This window comes from Centroberyx affinis, unplaced genomic scaffold (assembly GCF_046629955.1).
Source record: "Centroberyx affinis isolate AG114_WGS23_722 - 3 ecotype Tasmania unplaced genomic scaffold, CSIRO-AGI_Caff_v1 ptg000408l_1, whole genome shotgun sequence".
Classification (NCBI taxonomy): Eukaryota; Metazoa; Chordata; class Actinopteri; order Beryciformes; family Berycidae; genus Centroberyx; species Centroberyx affinis.
This window is the reverse complement of record NW_027279075.1, coordinates 41,713-56,523: the sequence shown is the minus strand read 5'-3', so window position 1 is coordinate 56,523 and position 14,811 is coordinate 41,713. Positions and strand designations below refer to the sequence as shown.

The following is a 14,811-nucleotide window of genomic DNA, read 5'->3' as shown; positions in this document are numbered from 1 at the left end:
CTGTTATCTCATCTATTTTCTGAGAAATAGTCCTGTCTTACTGTGAAAGACTTCATCAGGTTGAAAATGTATTCTCTACTCAGACTGCTGCTCCATCTGCTCTGATACAGCTCCTCACACACTTATCCAGTATGTTTGCACCTGCTGATGTCTGTAGGGGACAGAAGGGAGACGACCAAGGTTGATACAGTCTTAACCCTTTATCTGACTCTACCTCACACACCTTGCTCTTTATCTGCCTTTATCTGTGTGTGTGTGTGTGTGTGTGTGTGTGTGTTAGATATGAGCCAGAGCCAGCTGGCCATCCCGGTCACTCTGAATGATGTCCCTCCATCCATTGCCGAGATGCTGGATGACGAGGAACGCTGGGAGTTCAACATCCTGGAGCTGGAGGCAGCGACACACAAGAGGTACAAACAGAAAGGAGGAGGGGGGGGGGGGGGGGGGGTGGATGAAGGGAGAAGACAGGAGAAGGGCTCATACTCAAAAAAGGCAATATATGTTAAAAAAAAAAAAAAAAGAAGAAAAGTCAATATATTACTTGTTGCTCAGTACTCATTTCTAAAGTATTGTTACATTGCATTTCTTTTACGCCAAAATTGACGGTTGCCGTCCTCTCTTCCCTTCACAAATCTGAATAACTCTTTTCTCTGCTGTGAATGATCAGGGAAACCAATTGATCACCAGTGTTCTCAGAGGATGGGGATATTCATAGTTTTTGGATAAGGCAACTTCAATTTGATATTTAGAGGGTGGTATTGCTTTTGATTGAAACTATAATATTATAACTGCAAATGAAATACTAATTCATTATACTACTTGTTATTGGGAAAAGTAATAATAGAACTGTTATGCAATACTAAGAAATGCATTACTGCCCAACACCGGATGTAAGGAGGGAATTTCAATAAGATTAAGACGCAGGAAAACAGGATAACGGAAAATACTGAGATGAAGTAGAATGAGTAGAGCAAAAGTATCGGGTTAAGGACAGGAAAATATTGATAAAAAGCGCTATTCACCTCCATCCACCCGTTCCTCTGTGTGACCCCCGCAGACCTCTGACGTACCTGGGGCTGAAGATCTTCACGGGCTTCGGAGTGTGTGAGTTCCTGAGCTGCTCGGAGGCCACGCTGCGCTCCTGGCTGCAGGTCATCGAGGGCAGCTACCACGCCTCCAACTCCTACCACAACTCCACGCACGCCGCGGACGTGCTGCACGCCACCGCCTACTTCCTACGCAAAGAGAGGGTCAAGGTTAGACGCAAAAAAAACGATCACACACAGATAGACACATTTTACACAATTTAAAATATTTGGTTGGTGTGCTGACGGATTGACAAACCCATGGATTTGTTTCACTAGAGTAGGTCTGAGGTGCTGTACTTGGCGTAGATGTAGTTCATGAGTCACACTGTGCTGAGTCATGTGCTCATGTTTTACTCAGCAGGTTGCTCCTTAGCTGAAGCCTTGAGCTGATCCTAATATTTGCCTTCTCTTCCATCAGCACTTATTCTGACCCGTAAATATCTTCCCTCCTGTGACCATTTGTGACCATTTGTTTGTGATTATCAATTATTGTTTTAGCTTGGTATTTTAAAGATCCATATTATAGGAATTCAGATTTTCCTCTATTAGTATACATGTATGATCAAAGATATTTAATGGAGACAGTGATAAAATTAACTTTTGTTGGAGTGGTTACATTTTCAAAAATCCACCCTTTTTTACAGTCCAACTCCAGTCAACGTATCACAGCTGGACATGGTCCTGATTGGCTCCCCTCACTAAACAATATTGCTAAAAATCCCTCCAATCAGCAGTTTGCAGCATTAACCAACATTATTCTTATCCTTAGCCATAGTATATTTGAAAACAAAATAACGAAAAATTAATATTATGGGACCTTTGAGCTGAGTATGAGCTTTTACTGGAAGTTGATCTGGCAACGTTTGGTCTGTAATACTCTCTTACTCTATGCTTCTTCTACTGTTAATGCTTAACATTTCAAAAGTGGAGAGGATTAACCTCCAATGTAACGTCTCCTAAAATCTGTGGTGCGGTAATTTGAGTTGATTCATAAAGTTATGTGTGGCTATCGCTGCAGAGACACTTTATCATGGTGTTATTGTCCATGTTGGACTAGGTGAAAGCCAATGAAAATCAATATCTAAATGAAGTGCTGCATATTAAGCACCCCCCTGATCATCCATGCCCCTGCACAAGACCAATGGATCGCAAACTAGAAATGTCAGAAATGTACAGAAAGACGTTCTTGCCAGCAGAACTCCGTAGGCCTATACTGAGTGAAGAGGTCGTGTCACACCATACAAACTGTATTAACCACTAACACCTGTTTCCAAGGACAGCGCTGAAACACACTGACAAAACAAAGCTTTTAGAGATATTTCATTTATTATTGAAAAAATCCCATATGCGACGTGCAAATGATCAAGCGGGCGGTGGCACAAGCCAAAAGAGCGCAATTGGTAAACCTGAGGCAGTAAACCCCATTTATGAATAGGGAAAATGCCGACCACTACGCCACCTTGTCGTTAACCCTGCCCATGAGTTTTATGAATATGGGCCATATGTTGTAAGAATTGACATGTTTTACCCAATATACCACATGCAAAACCTTGCCCATGTAACCCGTGAAATTTAGGTAATTCCCACTAACTATAACCAGTGGTTCAAGGCACCAAAATAACCAGTGGTAATTTTCTGTTGTGTTGTTTCAATTACACCATGGCATATTCTATATGGAGAGAGGCAAAAGGTTGAGAAGGAAGAGGTGTCTCCCCCAAGTCACTAAAGGCCATGAACTCTCCCAACTAACCAAACCAAGTTAAAACAAACACTGTGGTTATTGCAACTGGCATAACACATCCACGAACCTTGTTACACAATAATTGGTCAAGATTCTTACTGCACAACTGGTATGCCAGTATCTGTGTTTGTCACAGATAGTGCGTTGTGGGTTGTGTAGTCCAGTACTGACAATGCCCTCTGCCTCTGGTGTTTTATTCAGAGCAGTCTGGACCAGCTGGATGAGGTGGCGGCGTTGATAGCAGCCACGGTGCATGATGTCGACCACCCGGGGAGGACCAACTCCTTCTTGTGTAACGCTGGCAGTGAACTGGCGATCCTCTACAACGACACGGCAGTGCTGGAGAGCCACCATGCAGCCCTCGCCTTCCAGCTCACCGTCCGGGACAGCAAGAGCAATATCTTCAAGAACATTGACAGGTCAGGCAGGGGGAACACGGTGGCAGCAGTTAGGTCAATGTATTTTTTTTTTTTCCATGATTGCCTCTAGACTGCACTAGATTAGCACTAGACTGATCCAAGTCTGTTTGCATCTGCTCCGCTCCTTCACTGTATACAGGAATCAGTTCCGAACGCTGCGGCAGGCCATCATTGACATGGTGCTGGCCACAGAGATGACCAGACACTTTGAGCACGTCAACAAGTTCGTCAACAGCATCAACAAGCCAATGGCTGCCATAGAAGAGTCCAGCTCAAATGTAAGTGTGTGTCTTTGTTTTACAGCTCATTACATATTAGCAGATCTCCTGTGACCAGAGGGGATTGACAATCTGGTAGATCTCAGGAGAGAGATGGAAGAGATGGGTGTGTGTGTGTGTGTGTGTGTGTGTGTGTGTGTGTGTCCATTGAGACCAGGAGCCAAAGGAATTTTGCATGAGAATAAATCATCTGAATTTCACTTATGGACATTTTTCATTGCTAATAGTGCTATTAAAGAATACATCATATTAAGCCCGATTGACGTGACCTCAGTTTAAATTTATTTACAGTTATTGCCTTTAATGCAAGAATATCAGCTATCAGAGGAGTTATCTCTGCGTACAGCCAGTTCTTTGTTACGGATAGAGTTACATTCCAGGGCATTAGTCCAAAAACTTCCTCTCTGATGATCAGCGTATCAGTCTCCATGTTAGCACACAGTTCAATGTCAGAGTAACAGCGCTGACATCGAGGTCAGTGAATGTGTATGTGTTCCTAAAGTATGTCCTTGTGTGTGTGCGGCTCACACACATGTATTGCCTTCTGAATGTGCCCATGCATATGTATGTACACTTGTGCATGTATGTCTCTTCTGTCTGTTCACCAGAGTGAGAGCAGTGACTGTGAAGGTCAGGCCAACATCAGGAACTCTCCGGAGAACCGGCTGCTGATCAAGAGGATGATGATCAAGTGCGCGGATGTGGCGAACCCCTGCCGACCGCTCGAGCTGTGCATCGAGTGGGCCGGACGGATCTCCGAGGAGTACTTTGCACAGGTGCGGGGGGGAGGGGGGGGACAGAGCGATTTAGAGGAATGGGTCTACGGCAGCGACTCATTTCGAGAGATGGGATGACACATTTTAAAGTCGTGAGCAACCTCTGCGAGGGAGGCGGGGGGGGGTTCGTCACAGCAGCATCATTTTCATTTCATTTTCATGTATCCCTCCTAACCTTAAGAGCTACCGATTTACCTTCGCTATTGTCATTCCATTTTGGTCTCTCTCTCTCTCTCTCTCTCTCTCTCTCTCTCTCTCTCTCTCTCTCTCTCTCTCCGATGACTTGACTTGTGTGTGTTTGTGTGTGTTCGCCCCGCAGACGGATGAGGAGAAGAGACAGGGGCTGCCAGTGGTGATGCCAGTGTTTGATAGGAACACCTGCAGCGTGCCCAAATCTCAGATCTCCTTTATAGACTACTTCATCACGGATATGTTTGACGCTTGGGACGGTAAGAACACTGGCACACTTTATCTTCGCTACAGTGTGTTTGCGTGCTTGCTTGCTTGCTTTTCTGTTTGTGTGTGTGTGTGTGTGTGTGTATGTTAATGTTAAGTGCCTCTCCCCTACCACTCCCATTCCAAGCAGGCAAGTGTGTTCCTGGATAAGCCTCCCACTGATTTCTTAGTAAGTCAGATTGTGCTGATAAAAGGTCAAGGTGTCAGGGTGGGTGAATCAGATGGGCAGCATGCCCATAGGGGATTGGCCTGTTTGTGCTCTATTAACTAGAAACTGAGCCTCTTCCACCCCATTCTCACTCTCGCGCCCATTTTCCATTTTCCGGTCCTCCATTCCTACCTTCATTGTTTTTGTTCATTCTTAATTCTTCATCTTTCTAGTTCCCATGTGGCGGAGAGCAGGATAGGAGCTTATAGGAAAGGGAGAGGAGGGGTAGCCCCCCCCCCCCCCCCCCTATTCCCACTGTAGTTTCCCTTCAGTTTAGTCTCCCCAAGAGGGAACTTGTTTACTGTCAACACAGCTCTGATGTCACGGAAAGATTCTAAATGCCAGTGGGACGGAGAGGGATTGCTGGGGCGTCAGGGGAGAGGAAGCTGGGGGAAAAAAGCGAGGGATGGGGGGGGGGGGGGGTTTATAATCTTTTGAAGGGGTGGGGGGTGGGGGTGGGGAGTAGGGGGTCGAGGGGGGTCGAGACGCACTCAAGCGGAACTTAACGCGCACATAAACACAAAAACACACACACGCTCACACATGCAACCGCTTTCAATTCACCAGGGTCATGGCTGGGTCACAGCGGGGTCATCGCTGGGCCAGGCTCATGCAAAGATGCAGCGTGGGTCATCAACAAGGCCGGAAACGAGGAAGTAAACAACACGGGTTGAGCGGGCCCTGTTCTGAGAAAACACTCACACACACACACACACATACACACACACACTGCAAAGCCATGCGCTGTGTGCATGTGTGTGTGTGTGAGAGAGAGAGACCTTTCTGCCCCAGCTGTCCTTTCGTGTGGGAGCAACATTGCAGAGTGTACATAACATTAGACACTGTACATGAACTAACAGCACCCTCCCCATACACACACACACACACACACAAACACACACTCCCACCCACATACAAACACACATGCTCACACAAATACTCACATATTCCTCATTAATAGCTCATTTGGAATGATAACAGGATGTTGAGTGATAGCAGGTGTCTCATTTCACGGTAGGTGTTTGCTGTTTACTCCTGGATTTGAGAATCACTTGCAGAACCTTTATTTTCCCAGAAGTTCTTCAATCCTGCAAAGCATGCATATATGTGTCCATGTATATGTGTATCTGTACAGTTATGGCGTTAACCTGAGCCAACCCCAGCCTTTCTATATCTCACCCCAGCCTTTGCCAGCCTGCCCGGCCTCATGGAACACCTGTCAGAGAACTACAAGTACTGGAAGAACTTGGACGAGATGAAGTGTAAGAGCCTGCGTCCGCCCCCTCCTCCTTGACCGACTCCTCATCTCCCCTCCTTCCATCCCTCGCTCCATGCAGGGGGGGGGACAGCGAGTGCAGCCCCGCGCTGGAACTAGTCTCTTCTACTGTGATCCTTCGGAGCTCCACGCCCTCGCAGGCCCTCAGACACATCCGGGGGCCCGAAGCCAGGAAACCAGGACCCCCCCGAGAGCAGAGACATCACTGACTGATGAAAACTGAGACACTGTTTCCATCTCAAATCACAGCCTCTTCCCCTGTGTGGTTTCTGGCTGGAGGTAGTGCGCTACCAACGGAGAATAGGTTGTCATTTGAGACGGGCCTTTAGAGCCCTTCCAACCCCTGCCAACCCTCTTTTGCCACTTTATGGCCCCTTTATGTATTGTTCATGGCACCTCTATGAAACTCTGTGGACCTCATGGCTCACCTGACAATCTGCACCAGACAAGAGCAAATACAACACGCTAGAAAACTGCACTTTAGCTAATCGAGACATTTCAGTTTTAAGCTCCCTCTTGTTATTTTTTCCTTTTTTGTCAGTTTTGAGTTGACTCTGTTTTTTTTTTTTTTACTTTTCATCCATGATTACTGTAATGGCAATGTTGTGAATAAGATGGTGACCAAAGCTGGAGGCACTATAACGAAAAATATATAGAACTATAACTTAAGACTGAATGTTGGCATATAGAGAGAGATCTGTTCACGCTTGTTAGGAGATGCGTGTACATGTGTGCACTCATGGGTATGCTCTCTCTCTCTCTCTTTCTCTCTCTCTCTCTCTCTCTCTCTCATAACCTTCAAATCAAACTTCTCTCTTAAATTGCCAACATGTAAACGTGCAGCTGTGGGCTCCGCTTTCAGCTGGAAGCATCAGTTTAGTATGAGTTGTGATGAGGCGTAAGAGACACACAGAATTGTGTCTGGGACCAAATTAGCATTCAGAGGTCCCATACCTTTCCCACTTGTAAGAGCACGGTTGAATAATATATATTTACGCCCCAGATATGGGCAGAAATCCCAAAACCGGGTCCATTCAGTAGGGTAAAACCAGCCAGCACACATCTCTTCTGAATGCCCAGCCGCAGGGACAGAAGTCTAATTGAATGAGGGATGTATTTCTGATAACTGTTGGATCGGATGTTCATGTAGCTATATGATGGGTGGCGCAATATCTCACCCAAACATTAGTCTTAGGGGAAACTGTTCTACATCACGGCCCTTTGTGCACTGTGAAGGCTATACAGCATTAATTACCAGTGATGACAATGGAGCTCAGATGACCTAAAACATAGATTGCATCGGTGTTATACAGTAAGAGCTTTATTTCAAAACAAACGAGGCACAGAAATGTACTGTATCTGGACTCTTTATGCCTCTTTTCATTTCAACACGGAGAGGTCACTGTGTTACATACATTCAATTATATGACATTGGACAGGACACAAACTGTAGACAATTGCTACTTCCCAAATGTAAAAAAAAAAAAAAAAAAAAAAAATCTATTCTGACTTGAGAGTAAACAGGTTTGGGTTCTAAGGGAAACATCAGTTGCCTGTATGATGATCTATTTTATCACTCTGCAGTTGAAAAGTGGTCACAATCAAGTTATACTGACTTTTACACAGCTGCACAGCTCTTTCCTGCCCTGCTCTCTCTCTGTGGGTCTTGCAGTGCCGCTGTCAAAGTAGCATAGCTGTGTGGTCTGTGCAGAAATGGACCTCACAGCAGCCTGACGGACGGGTAAGGCGGCAGCAGAACCTTGTTTAGATCCAGCCTGAGAAAACACAAGTCGGTGGGCCAGCGTCTGTTCTGCGCCTAGCACTAATCAGCTCCTGCTCTCAGATGGTTTTTGTTAGACCAGTTTTTACTGTACGAGCCCACCAGAGTTCTGCTTTATCTCAATGTCTGCAAATCCCACAGCCACAGTTCACCTTACATCCATCTTGTTCTCATTTGGTCGAATTCTCGTAGCACTTGAGCTTTAGATTGTTTAGATTTACAAAAAAAAGAAAATACTATACTAACAGTGAGCCATTGGAGCATTAGATTTATATGATGTTTTCTCCCTCTGGTGGCTAAAAGTGGGTACTGCAGAACTATGTAATATTGTATAATGGTGGATCAATTGTGTGAGGGTGATGGGTCAGATCCAGAGAAATGTAGTGATTACCATACTGTGATTGGGAATAGAAAAGGAACAAAGTCAGTGATTTATCAACAGAAACTATATACTTGTCATATTTGAGAATTGAACCACCATTGAACCAGTATTATTTATCTTTTAAGTCAGCTAATTAACAAATTCCTGTGACATATATTACCTCTCTAATCACTTTCATGTTAGTCTTAACATTTGCTGATGAAACACTATTGGTTATAACAGAAAACAATTGAAATCAGTTGTTAAATCAAGAAGATTTGATTACTTATTATAAATAAAAATGGTGATGAGTGGTAAAAGCTATAGATTCCGATACATGTGCTGTTTTGGTGATGTGTAATTTCATCATTATGCATTCCCACATCTATTCCCAACACTACAACTACGGTGGTCACGATTTAATTAGGAGGACATGCTGCTGCTTGTGTGTGTGTGTGTGTGTGTGTGTGTGTGTGTGTGTGTGTGTGTGTGTGTGTGTGTGTGTGTGTGTGTGTGTGTGTGTGTGTGTGTGTGTGTGCGTGTGTGTGTGTGGGTGTGTGTCGATGCTAATCCAGGAAACTAAAATTTCAGTATTAACCAAAGGCACAGAGAGCTTCTTACAGGTGCCTTATTCTTTGGTCGTCTTTACGGAAAAACAAAAGTATTCTTTTGGTTTAAATAGTGAATCCTCTGCTGAGAAAAAAAAAAAAGCCACGAGACAAAGCCATAAATGTTTTATTTCAGAAGACCTTTGAAATAAAACATGGGACTTGGGAATGTTGTTTGGTCTGTGCTATAGTTTTTGAGTTGACTTGGCGAGTCAGTGCTAATAGTTCTGTCATGATGGTCCTGACATTTTACCACTTTTGTACATCCATGAGGTTCTTAAAGAGGCGAGGATGGGACATGCTGTATGTTTCAAATTGTTTCAGGTGCAATCGGATCAATTCTATGTCAAATCAGCTGTAAATTCCACTATTGATGATTGTTTCTCAGTTATGGTTTCAGTTCACTTTCTGATTCGCAGAGATGGAATTAATCACACCCACGTACGATATATATTTATGATGATGTAATCGTTTTTGTCATGGAACAAGGTCTTAATGCCTTAATCTTCTCATGTCTCACTGTGTAGGTTCGCTATTGTTGCAATACACTGTAAACTACCTATTGTACCTACTGTTACTGTCAATATCCAGCTAGGCCACCATATCATTTCCCTTAGCGTTATACCTATTTTGTTTTAACCTTTTACTAACTTTATTTGTCTGTTATATGTTGTAGGGATGCATTCCAATAACTTTGACTCTAAACAAGATTCCCATTTTGTACAGTGACTTGAAATGTGGCACGAACTTTGAATGTTTCATATGACTGCTATTATTAATCAAGTGAGAAGATATTTTTGCTAGATTATAATGAAGATTTCTATTCACAGACAATTCAGATATTTCAGATTTACATGTCACATACAGACAACATGCCTTTTCTGTAAGCAGTAATGACTGGAATGTGATGATATTGATTAGATCAGATGACAACCAGTCTCTTGCGCCTCGCTTCTAAATAAGAGTCTATTAAGGTAGAACCAGATTGTATTACTGCTTGTTATGTAATGATAAGCCTTCATCACTTACAGTGATTCCTGTTTCCTGTTTCTTCCATCTCTGACACTGATAGCCGTGGGTACGGACAATGTGCCAATTCTGTTATTTTGTATAATTTCTAAGCAGAACAATAATTAGAAATCTGAAAGTGATAATATATGTTATATATAAACTCTATTTTTCAAGGAATGTTCATCATCATCGGCCATGACTACTGTAATGTCTGTGTTTTTGAAAGATTTTATTGCCTGATGCATTGTAGTGATAAAAGCTTCTGCATCGACGTCATTTAGAAGTAATCCACCATGTTTCTTTTAAAAGTTTTATGTATTTGCCCTCTCTGGTTTCTGATGTCTTATTTTGATGTTCTCTGTCAAAAACTTAAAATGTATTTGTGAGAGACAATTAAAGCATTCTTGAAATATAAAGTTGTTACTCAACGGCAGCAGCTTTTTTAACATTATGTTGGGGATGTCCTTGACATCAAGGATATAGGGTCACATGATTATGAATAATTAATTTTCATAAGGTGGCACAAGCGCTAAGATAAATATTACTACAATATGTAAAGATTAGCCTCATATGTCTCTTAAGGTTAACTATTAATTTGGAATCTCAACTAATAACTGTAATTATTATTGAAATGGCAATATTAATAGTTAATCTTAATTAAACTACAACGTTATACCTCTAGCACAACACTAAATTCATAATATTGATCATTCAACTAAGAGTTGAAGGATAAGGTGAGGTCTTTAAGTGTTGAGATGTTCTAGTTGCCTGACCCTTGATGCAGGTGGACCATACTGTTGATGATCTGCAGTGTATTGGGATTGAGACGCTCTTACAATGATCCTTTTGGATTTTTACCCTTTATTGTCAGTGGTAACTTTTTAATTTAAAGGACACTGCAAAATAACATTTAATTTAGTAGGTCCACAGGTGAACATAGGAGTGTCAGTGCTTCTGATTGGAAATACCAGTTGTGCTTGGATAATTTTTTTTTCCTAAATCTGGGTTTCAGGATTTGCTGCGTCAGAATTGTGTCGTGAATCCTTACACTGTGATTTTGGAAAATACAACTGGTGATGGTCCAAATGAAGAAAAAGTCTGTTTCCAGATATTACCACTGATTATTTTGTAGAAGACAGTATAACCACCCAAATCCCATCTTGGCTAAGGTACATGCGTGTTGTCCCATCCCTGAGAATATATCAGCATTGTCCTGGCTGCACACATCTGGAGCAACTGCCAGCAAGACCACATGAGTGAAAGCTATAATTTCCCATTTATAAAACCAGTTTTGTAGACCAAACCATCCACTTTACTTAATTTTGAACTTCATGGTAGTAGGCACCCTGTTGAGTCACTCTTGTGTTTGAGATACCCTCCTGTTTCTACATGTTTCATCACTTCCTCTCCACTGCGTTTCCTGATTCTCTTCCTCAAACTCCAACCACCAAGCATGATAATCCCAGAGATCACGCAGTAGGCTGACACTCTTGCAAAATTGTTCCAGATGACAAGAAATCATTATTTAGCGTCTCGGAATCAGCCTAGGGCTGTGAACTGATCTATAGGCGAAAGCCACTGATGCCAGGAGTTCCACCTAATGTTGGAGGGTGGAATATTGGGAGGCAGAACAAGCAATGCAAGGAGTCAGCGAGGACGTTTCCACTTGTCTGATGCATTCCATGCATCGGATTGAATGTTGGCTCAACATATGCTGATAGGTAGCCGAGATTACCCTTAAGTGTGGGCAAAAAAGGAGAAACAAGATTTGTTGTCATTTAGAAATTTTGTGACATCCAGCACTGAATATCTGATAGGCAGGCTTTGAGTTGGGTTAAACTACTGAGTCATTGGTTTTAAGGGGTATATACAGCTGTGTGTTGTCTGAGAAGCAGTGGTATGAGATGTTATGTTTGTGAATAATGTTGCCGAGAGGAAGCATGTATATGGAGAAGTGTATAGAGCTGAGGACTGGACTTTTGGGAACTCCTTACAAGAGCTGGGCTGAAGAAGAGGAGGCATTTCCATAAACTACAGAAAAGGTTCTATTTGGCAGGTAAGAACAGAGACAGTTAAGAGCAGTGTCCATGATGCCAACCCAATTTTCAAGGCAGTTTGTCATGGTATGTTATGGTCTGCACTGAGATCTAAGAGGACGAAGATTGAGCACCTTTGAAAAGAGCCATCTCTATACTGTGAGGAGCTTTAAAACCAAATTGAAATTTCTCAAAGATATCGTCTATATTCATAAAAGCGATCAGTTGTGAGGAAATCACTTTCTCCAAAACTTTAGATAGAAAAGGCAATTTGGAAATTGGCCTGAAATTGTTCAGAGCAGGGCGATGTAAATTGGGTTGTTTCAGTAGAGGTTTAACCATGGCATGGTTGAAATAGGAGGGGACAGTACCGGTGATTAGGGAGCTGTTTATGATTCACAGAATGTGCGGAGCAACTGTATGAAGGACTTCTTCTAGAAATACGGATAATGTCCAGAGGGATGACGATTTCATTTGAAACATGGTTGTGAAATGAGGGAGTTTTCTGGGGAGAATGAGAGATTTGGCTCAGAGTGGGAAAACTGGAACCTAATATTCTTCACCTTCCTGGTGAAACTCCTCACACTTTTGTTCCAGTTACAACAATTTTTGGAGATATCGGAGAAATATAAGTCCTCACAAAATTGTCTGCTTTCTGTTACTTTGAGATTTTTTAGAATGTCCAGATTGATTTGCATTTCACTGGCCTTCCATCCCACATGTCTTTTTAAGGCCTGCATGTGCTCATTTAGCCATGGGAGGGTTTTAGGAGGAGAGTGGACAGGCAAATTTTATTAAAATAATTTGTTAGCTCATCAGTGTGTGGTCACAGACTACTGTTTGCAGCTGAAGGGAAGGCCTCACAGAATTTAGTAGCAGAATTCAAGTCGAGGATTTGGAAACGGAGAGGAGCGTATGTCCTGGATAAAGGGAGGATAAAGAAAACCTTAAATACAATGGACAATGGAATAAAATCAGATAAAACTAGAAGGGCACTCGGAGAGCACAGACCTCCGCCAAGGTTCGTGCTATTATTGCTTGTTCGTGAGTCGGATCCGGATCCACTCCAAAATTTAATGGGTTCTTCCTTGGCCCACGCTACACCCTTCCACGAAGTTTCATGAAAATCGGGCCAGTAGTTTTTCCGTAATCCTGCTAACAGACAAACAAACAGACAAACAAACAAACGGCACCGAAAACATAACCTCCTTGGCGGAGGTAATAATAACTAGTTGAAGTGTATGACCTTTAATGAGTTGGGCATATTAACAGCTCGAACAAGATTAAAATATTCCATAAGGTTCAGAAAATCACGGGCAGGAGGAAGAGTCAGACAGCAGACATGGATATTAAAATCACCAAGAATGATTAGTCTGTCATCTACAGGCACAATAATTGAGAGGAGTTCAGAGAATTCTTCAATAAAAACACTATTTGTTTTAGGCGGCCTGTAAACCAGGATACACAGCAGAGGGGCCTTGCCAGTAACCAAGAAACTGAGATGTTCAAAAGAGGCGAAGTTGCCAAGGGAAACATTTAAAATCATTTTTATGAATGACTGCTAAACCACCACCGCACCCAGATAAGTAGTTGGTAGGTGTGGCTTCAATTAGCGGTGAGACCTTACCATGGCTCAACCATGATTCTGTGATCATAAAAAACTCTGTCATTTGCCATAATGAACTTCTGGCAGATGAAGGATTTATTATATAGGGACCTAAAATTTAACAGACAGATCATACTAGGTGTGTTCAAGGCGGTTGTTTGGAGAACAGGTCAAAGAATATTAATTAGGTTATTATTATTTACAGCATATAGGCAGATTGTCAGTGTGCAGCCTTGCGATAATATGCACTGAAATAGGAAATGGTACTCAGTACTTTCTGTATTTTGTCCCTTTTGTGCCCCTCTGTTGTCTGGGCAAGCCTGTGGCTATAAGAAATTGGGTAAGTTTTGGCAGGGGCAGACAGGGGCAAAGTAGGTGTTATTTGCACAGCATCATGCAGTGCCTGTCGTGCAAGAGTTCAAGGTTAGTAACTGAATTCTGTCTTGTCTAAAAAGGCTGGGCTTGTTGCAGAAGGTGGTGAAATTGCCAACGGAGCAACAGTATTTCAGCCATACGTGAAGTTAGCAAATGCTTCACAGGGCCAAAGTGGGAGGAGGGCAGAGGGCCAGAGATGACGATCTGTTTGCCAGTTTAAATAAGAGTGTTAACGAGGGTGTTAAATTCGTCCTTGAGAGTCTCTGATTGTTGAAGCTTAATGTCATTTGATCAGCACGCGGACAATGATGGATGAGGCTGTGGTGTGGTCATGCTGAAGCAGGGACATGATGGAGTTAATGTCTAAGACCTGTGTGCCAAGTTTCAGATTTTGGTAGATCGACATGACGCACCATGGAAGAACCTACAGAGGGATGGAGGGGTTTCTCTCGCAAGATGTGTCTCACAGTGGAATTAGGCCTCCTGTAGGGATAGGGTGTTGAGCAGTATGGTAGCTGAGGTGAATTCTTTGCCCTGATAAACTGACAGACTAGGCTCAGATGCCTCTCCAGTGGCTGAAACCTGCAGGCCTGTTCGCGGTATGGGGCCCACAGAGTCTGCCATGAGACGCTCGAATCCCCTTACCAGCTTGGATCCAGGGCTCTGGATTTCGGGGAGTAGAGCAGGCTGGGGGCTCCAGAGACTCGGGTGCAGTGCCAAGTTTCGACAAAGGGTTCTCTTCATTTGTGAGAGTTCCAGGGGATGGTTGGGTCAAGGGCTTTGGAAGCCTCT

General features: G+C 43.1%; 1 protein-coding gene across 5 annotated transcripts in view; it reads left to right on the top strand.

Annotated features, from left to right (window-relative positions):
• The window catches only part of pde8b (phosphodiesterase 8B), a 39,947-nt gene extending 32,764 nt beyond the window's left edge, over window positions 1-7,183 (top strand). For 4 of the 5 annotated variants that reach the window (XM_071516506.1, XM_071516507.1, XM_071516505.1 and 1 more), the window contains 7 exons: window positions 281-410; window positions 1,058-1,256; window positions 3,031-3,248; window positions 3,388-3,513; window positions 4,143-4,302; window positions 4,622-4,751; window positions 6,151-7,183. In XM_071516506.1, coding sequence (XP_071372607.1) covers window positions 281-410; window positions 1,058-1,256; window positions 3,031-3,248; window positions 3,388-3,513; window positions 4,143-4,302; window positions 4,622-4,751; window positions 6,151-6,260 — 1,073 coding nt within the window. In that variant the 3' untranslated portion in view covers window positions 6,261-7,183. Of the gene's footprint in view, window positions 1-280; window positions 411-1,057; window positions 1,257-3,030; window positions 3,249-3,387; window positions 3,527-4,140; window positions 4,303-4,621; window positions 4,752-6,150 lie in introns of all 5 variants that reach the window. The other variant, XM_071516508.1, reaches the window with a different exon arrangement.
• Window positions 7,184-14,811: the final 7,628 nt, after the last annotated feature.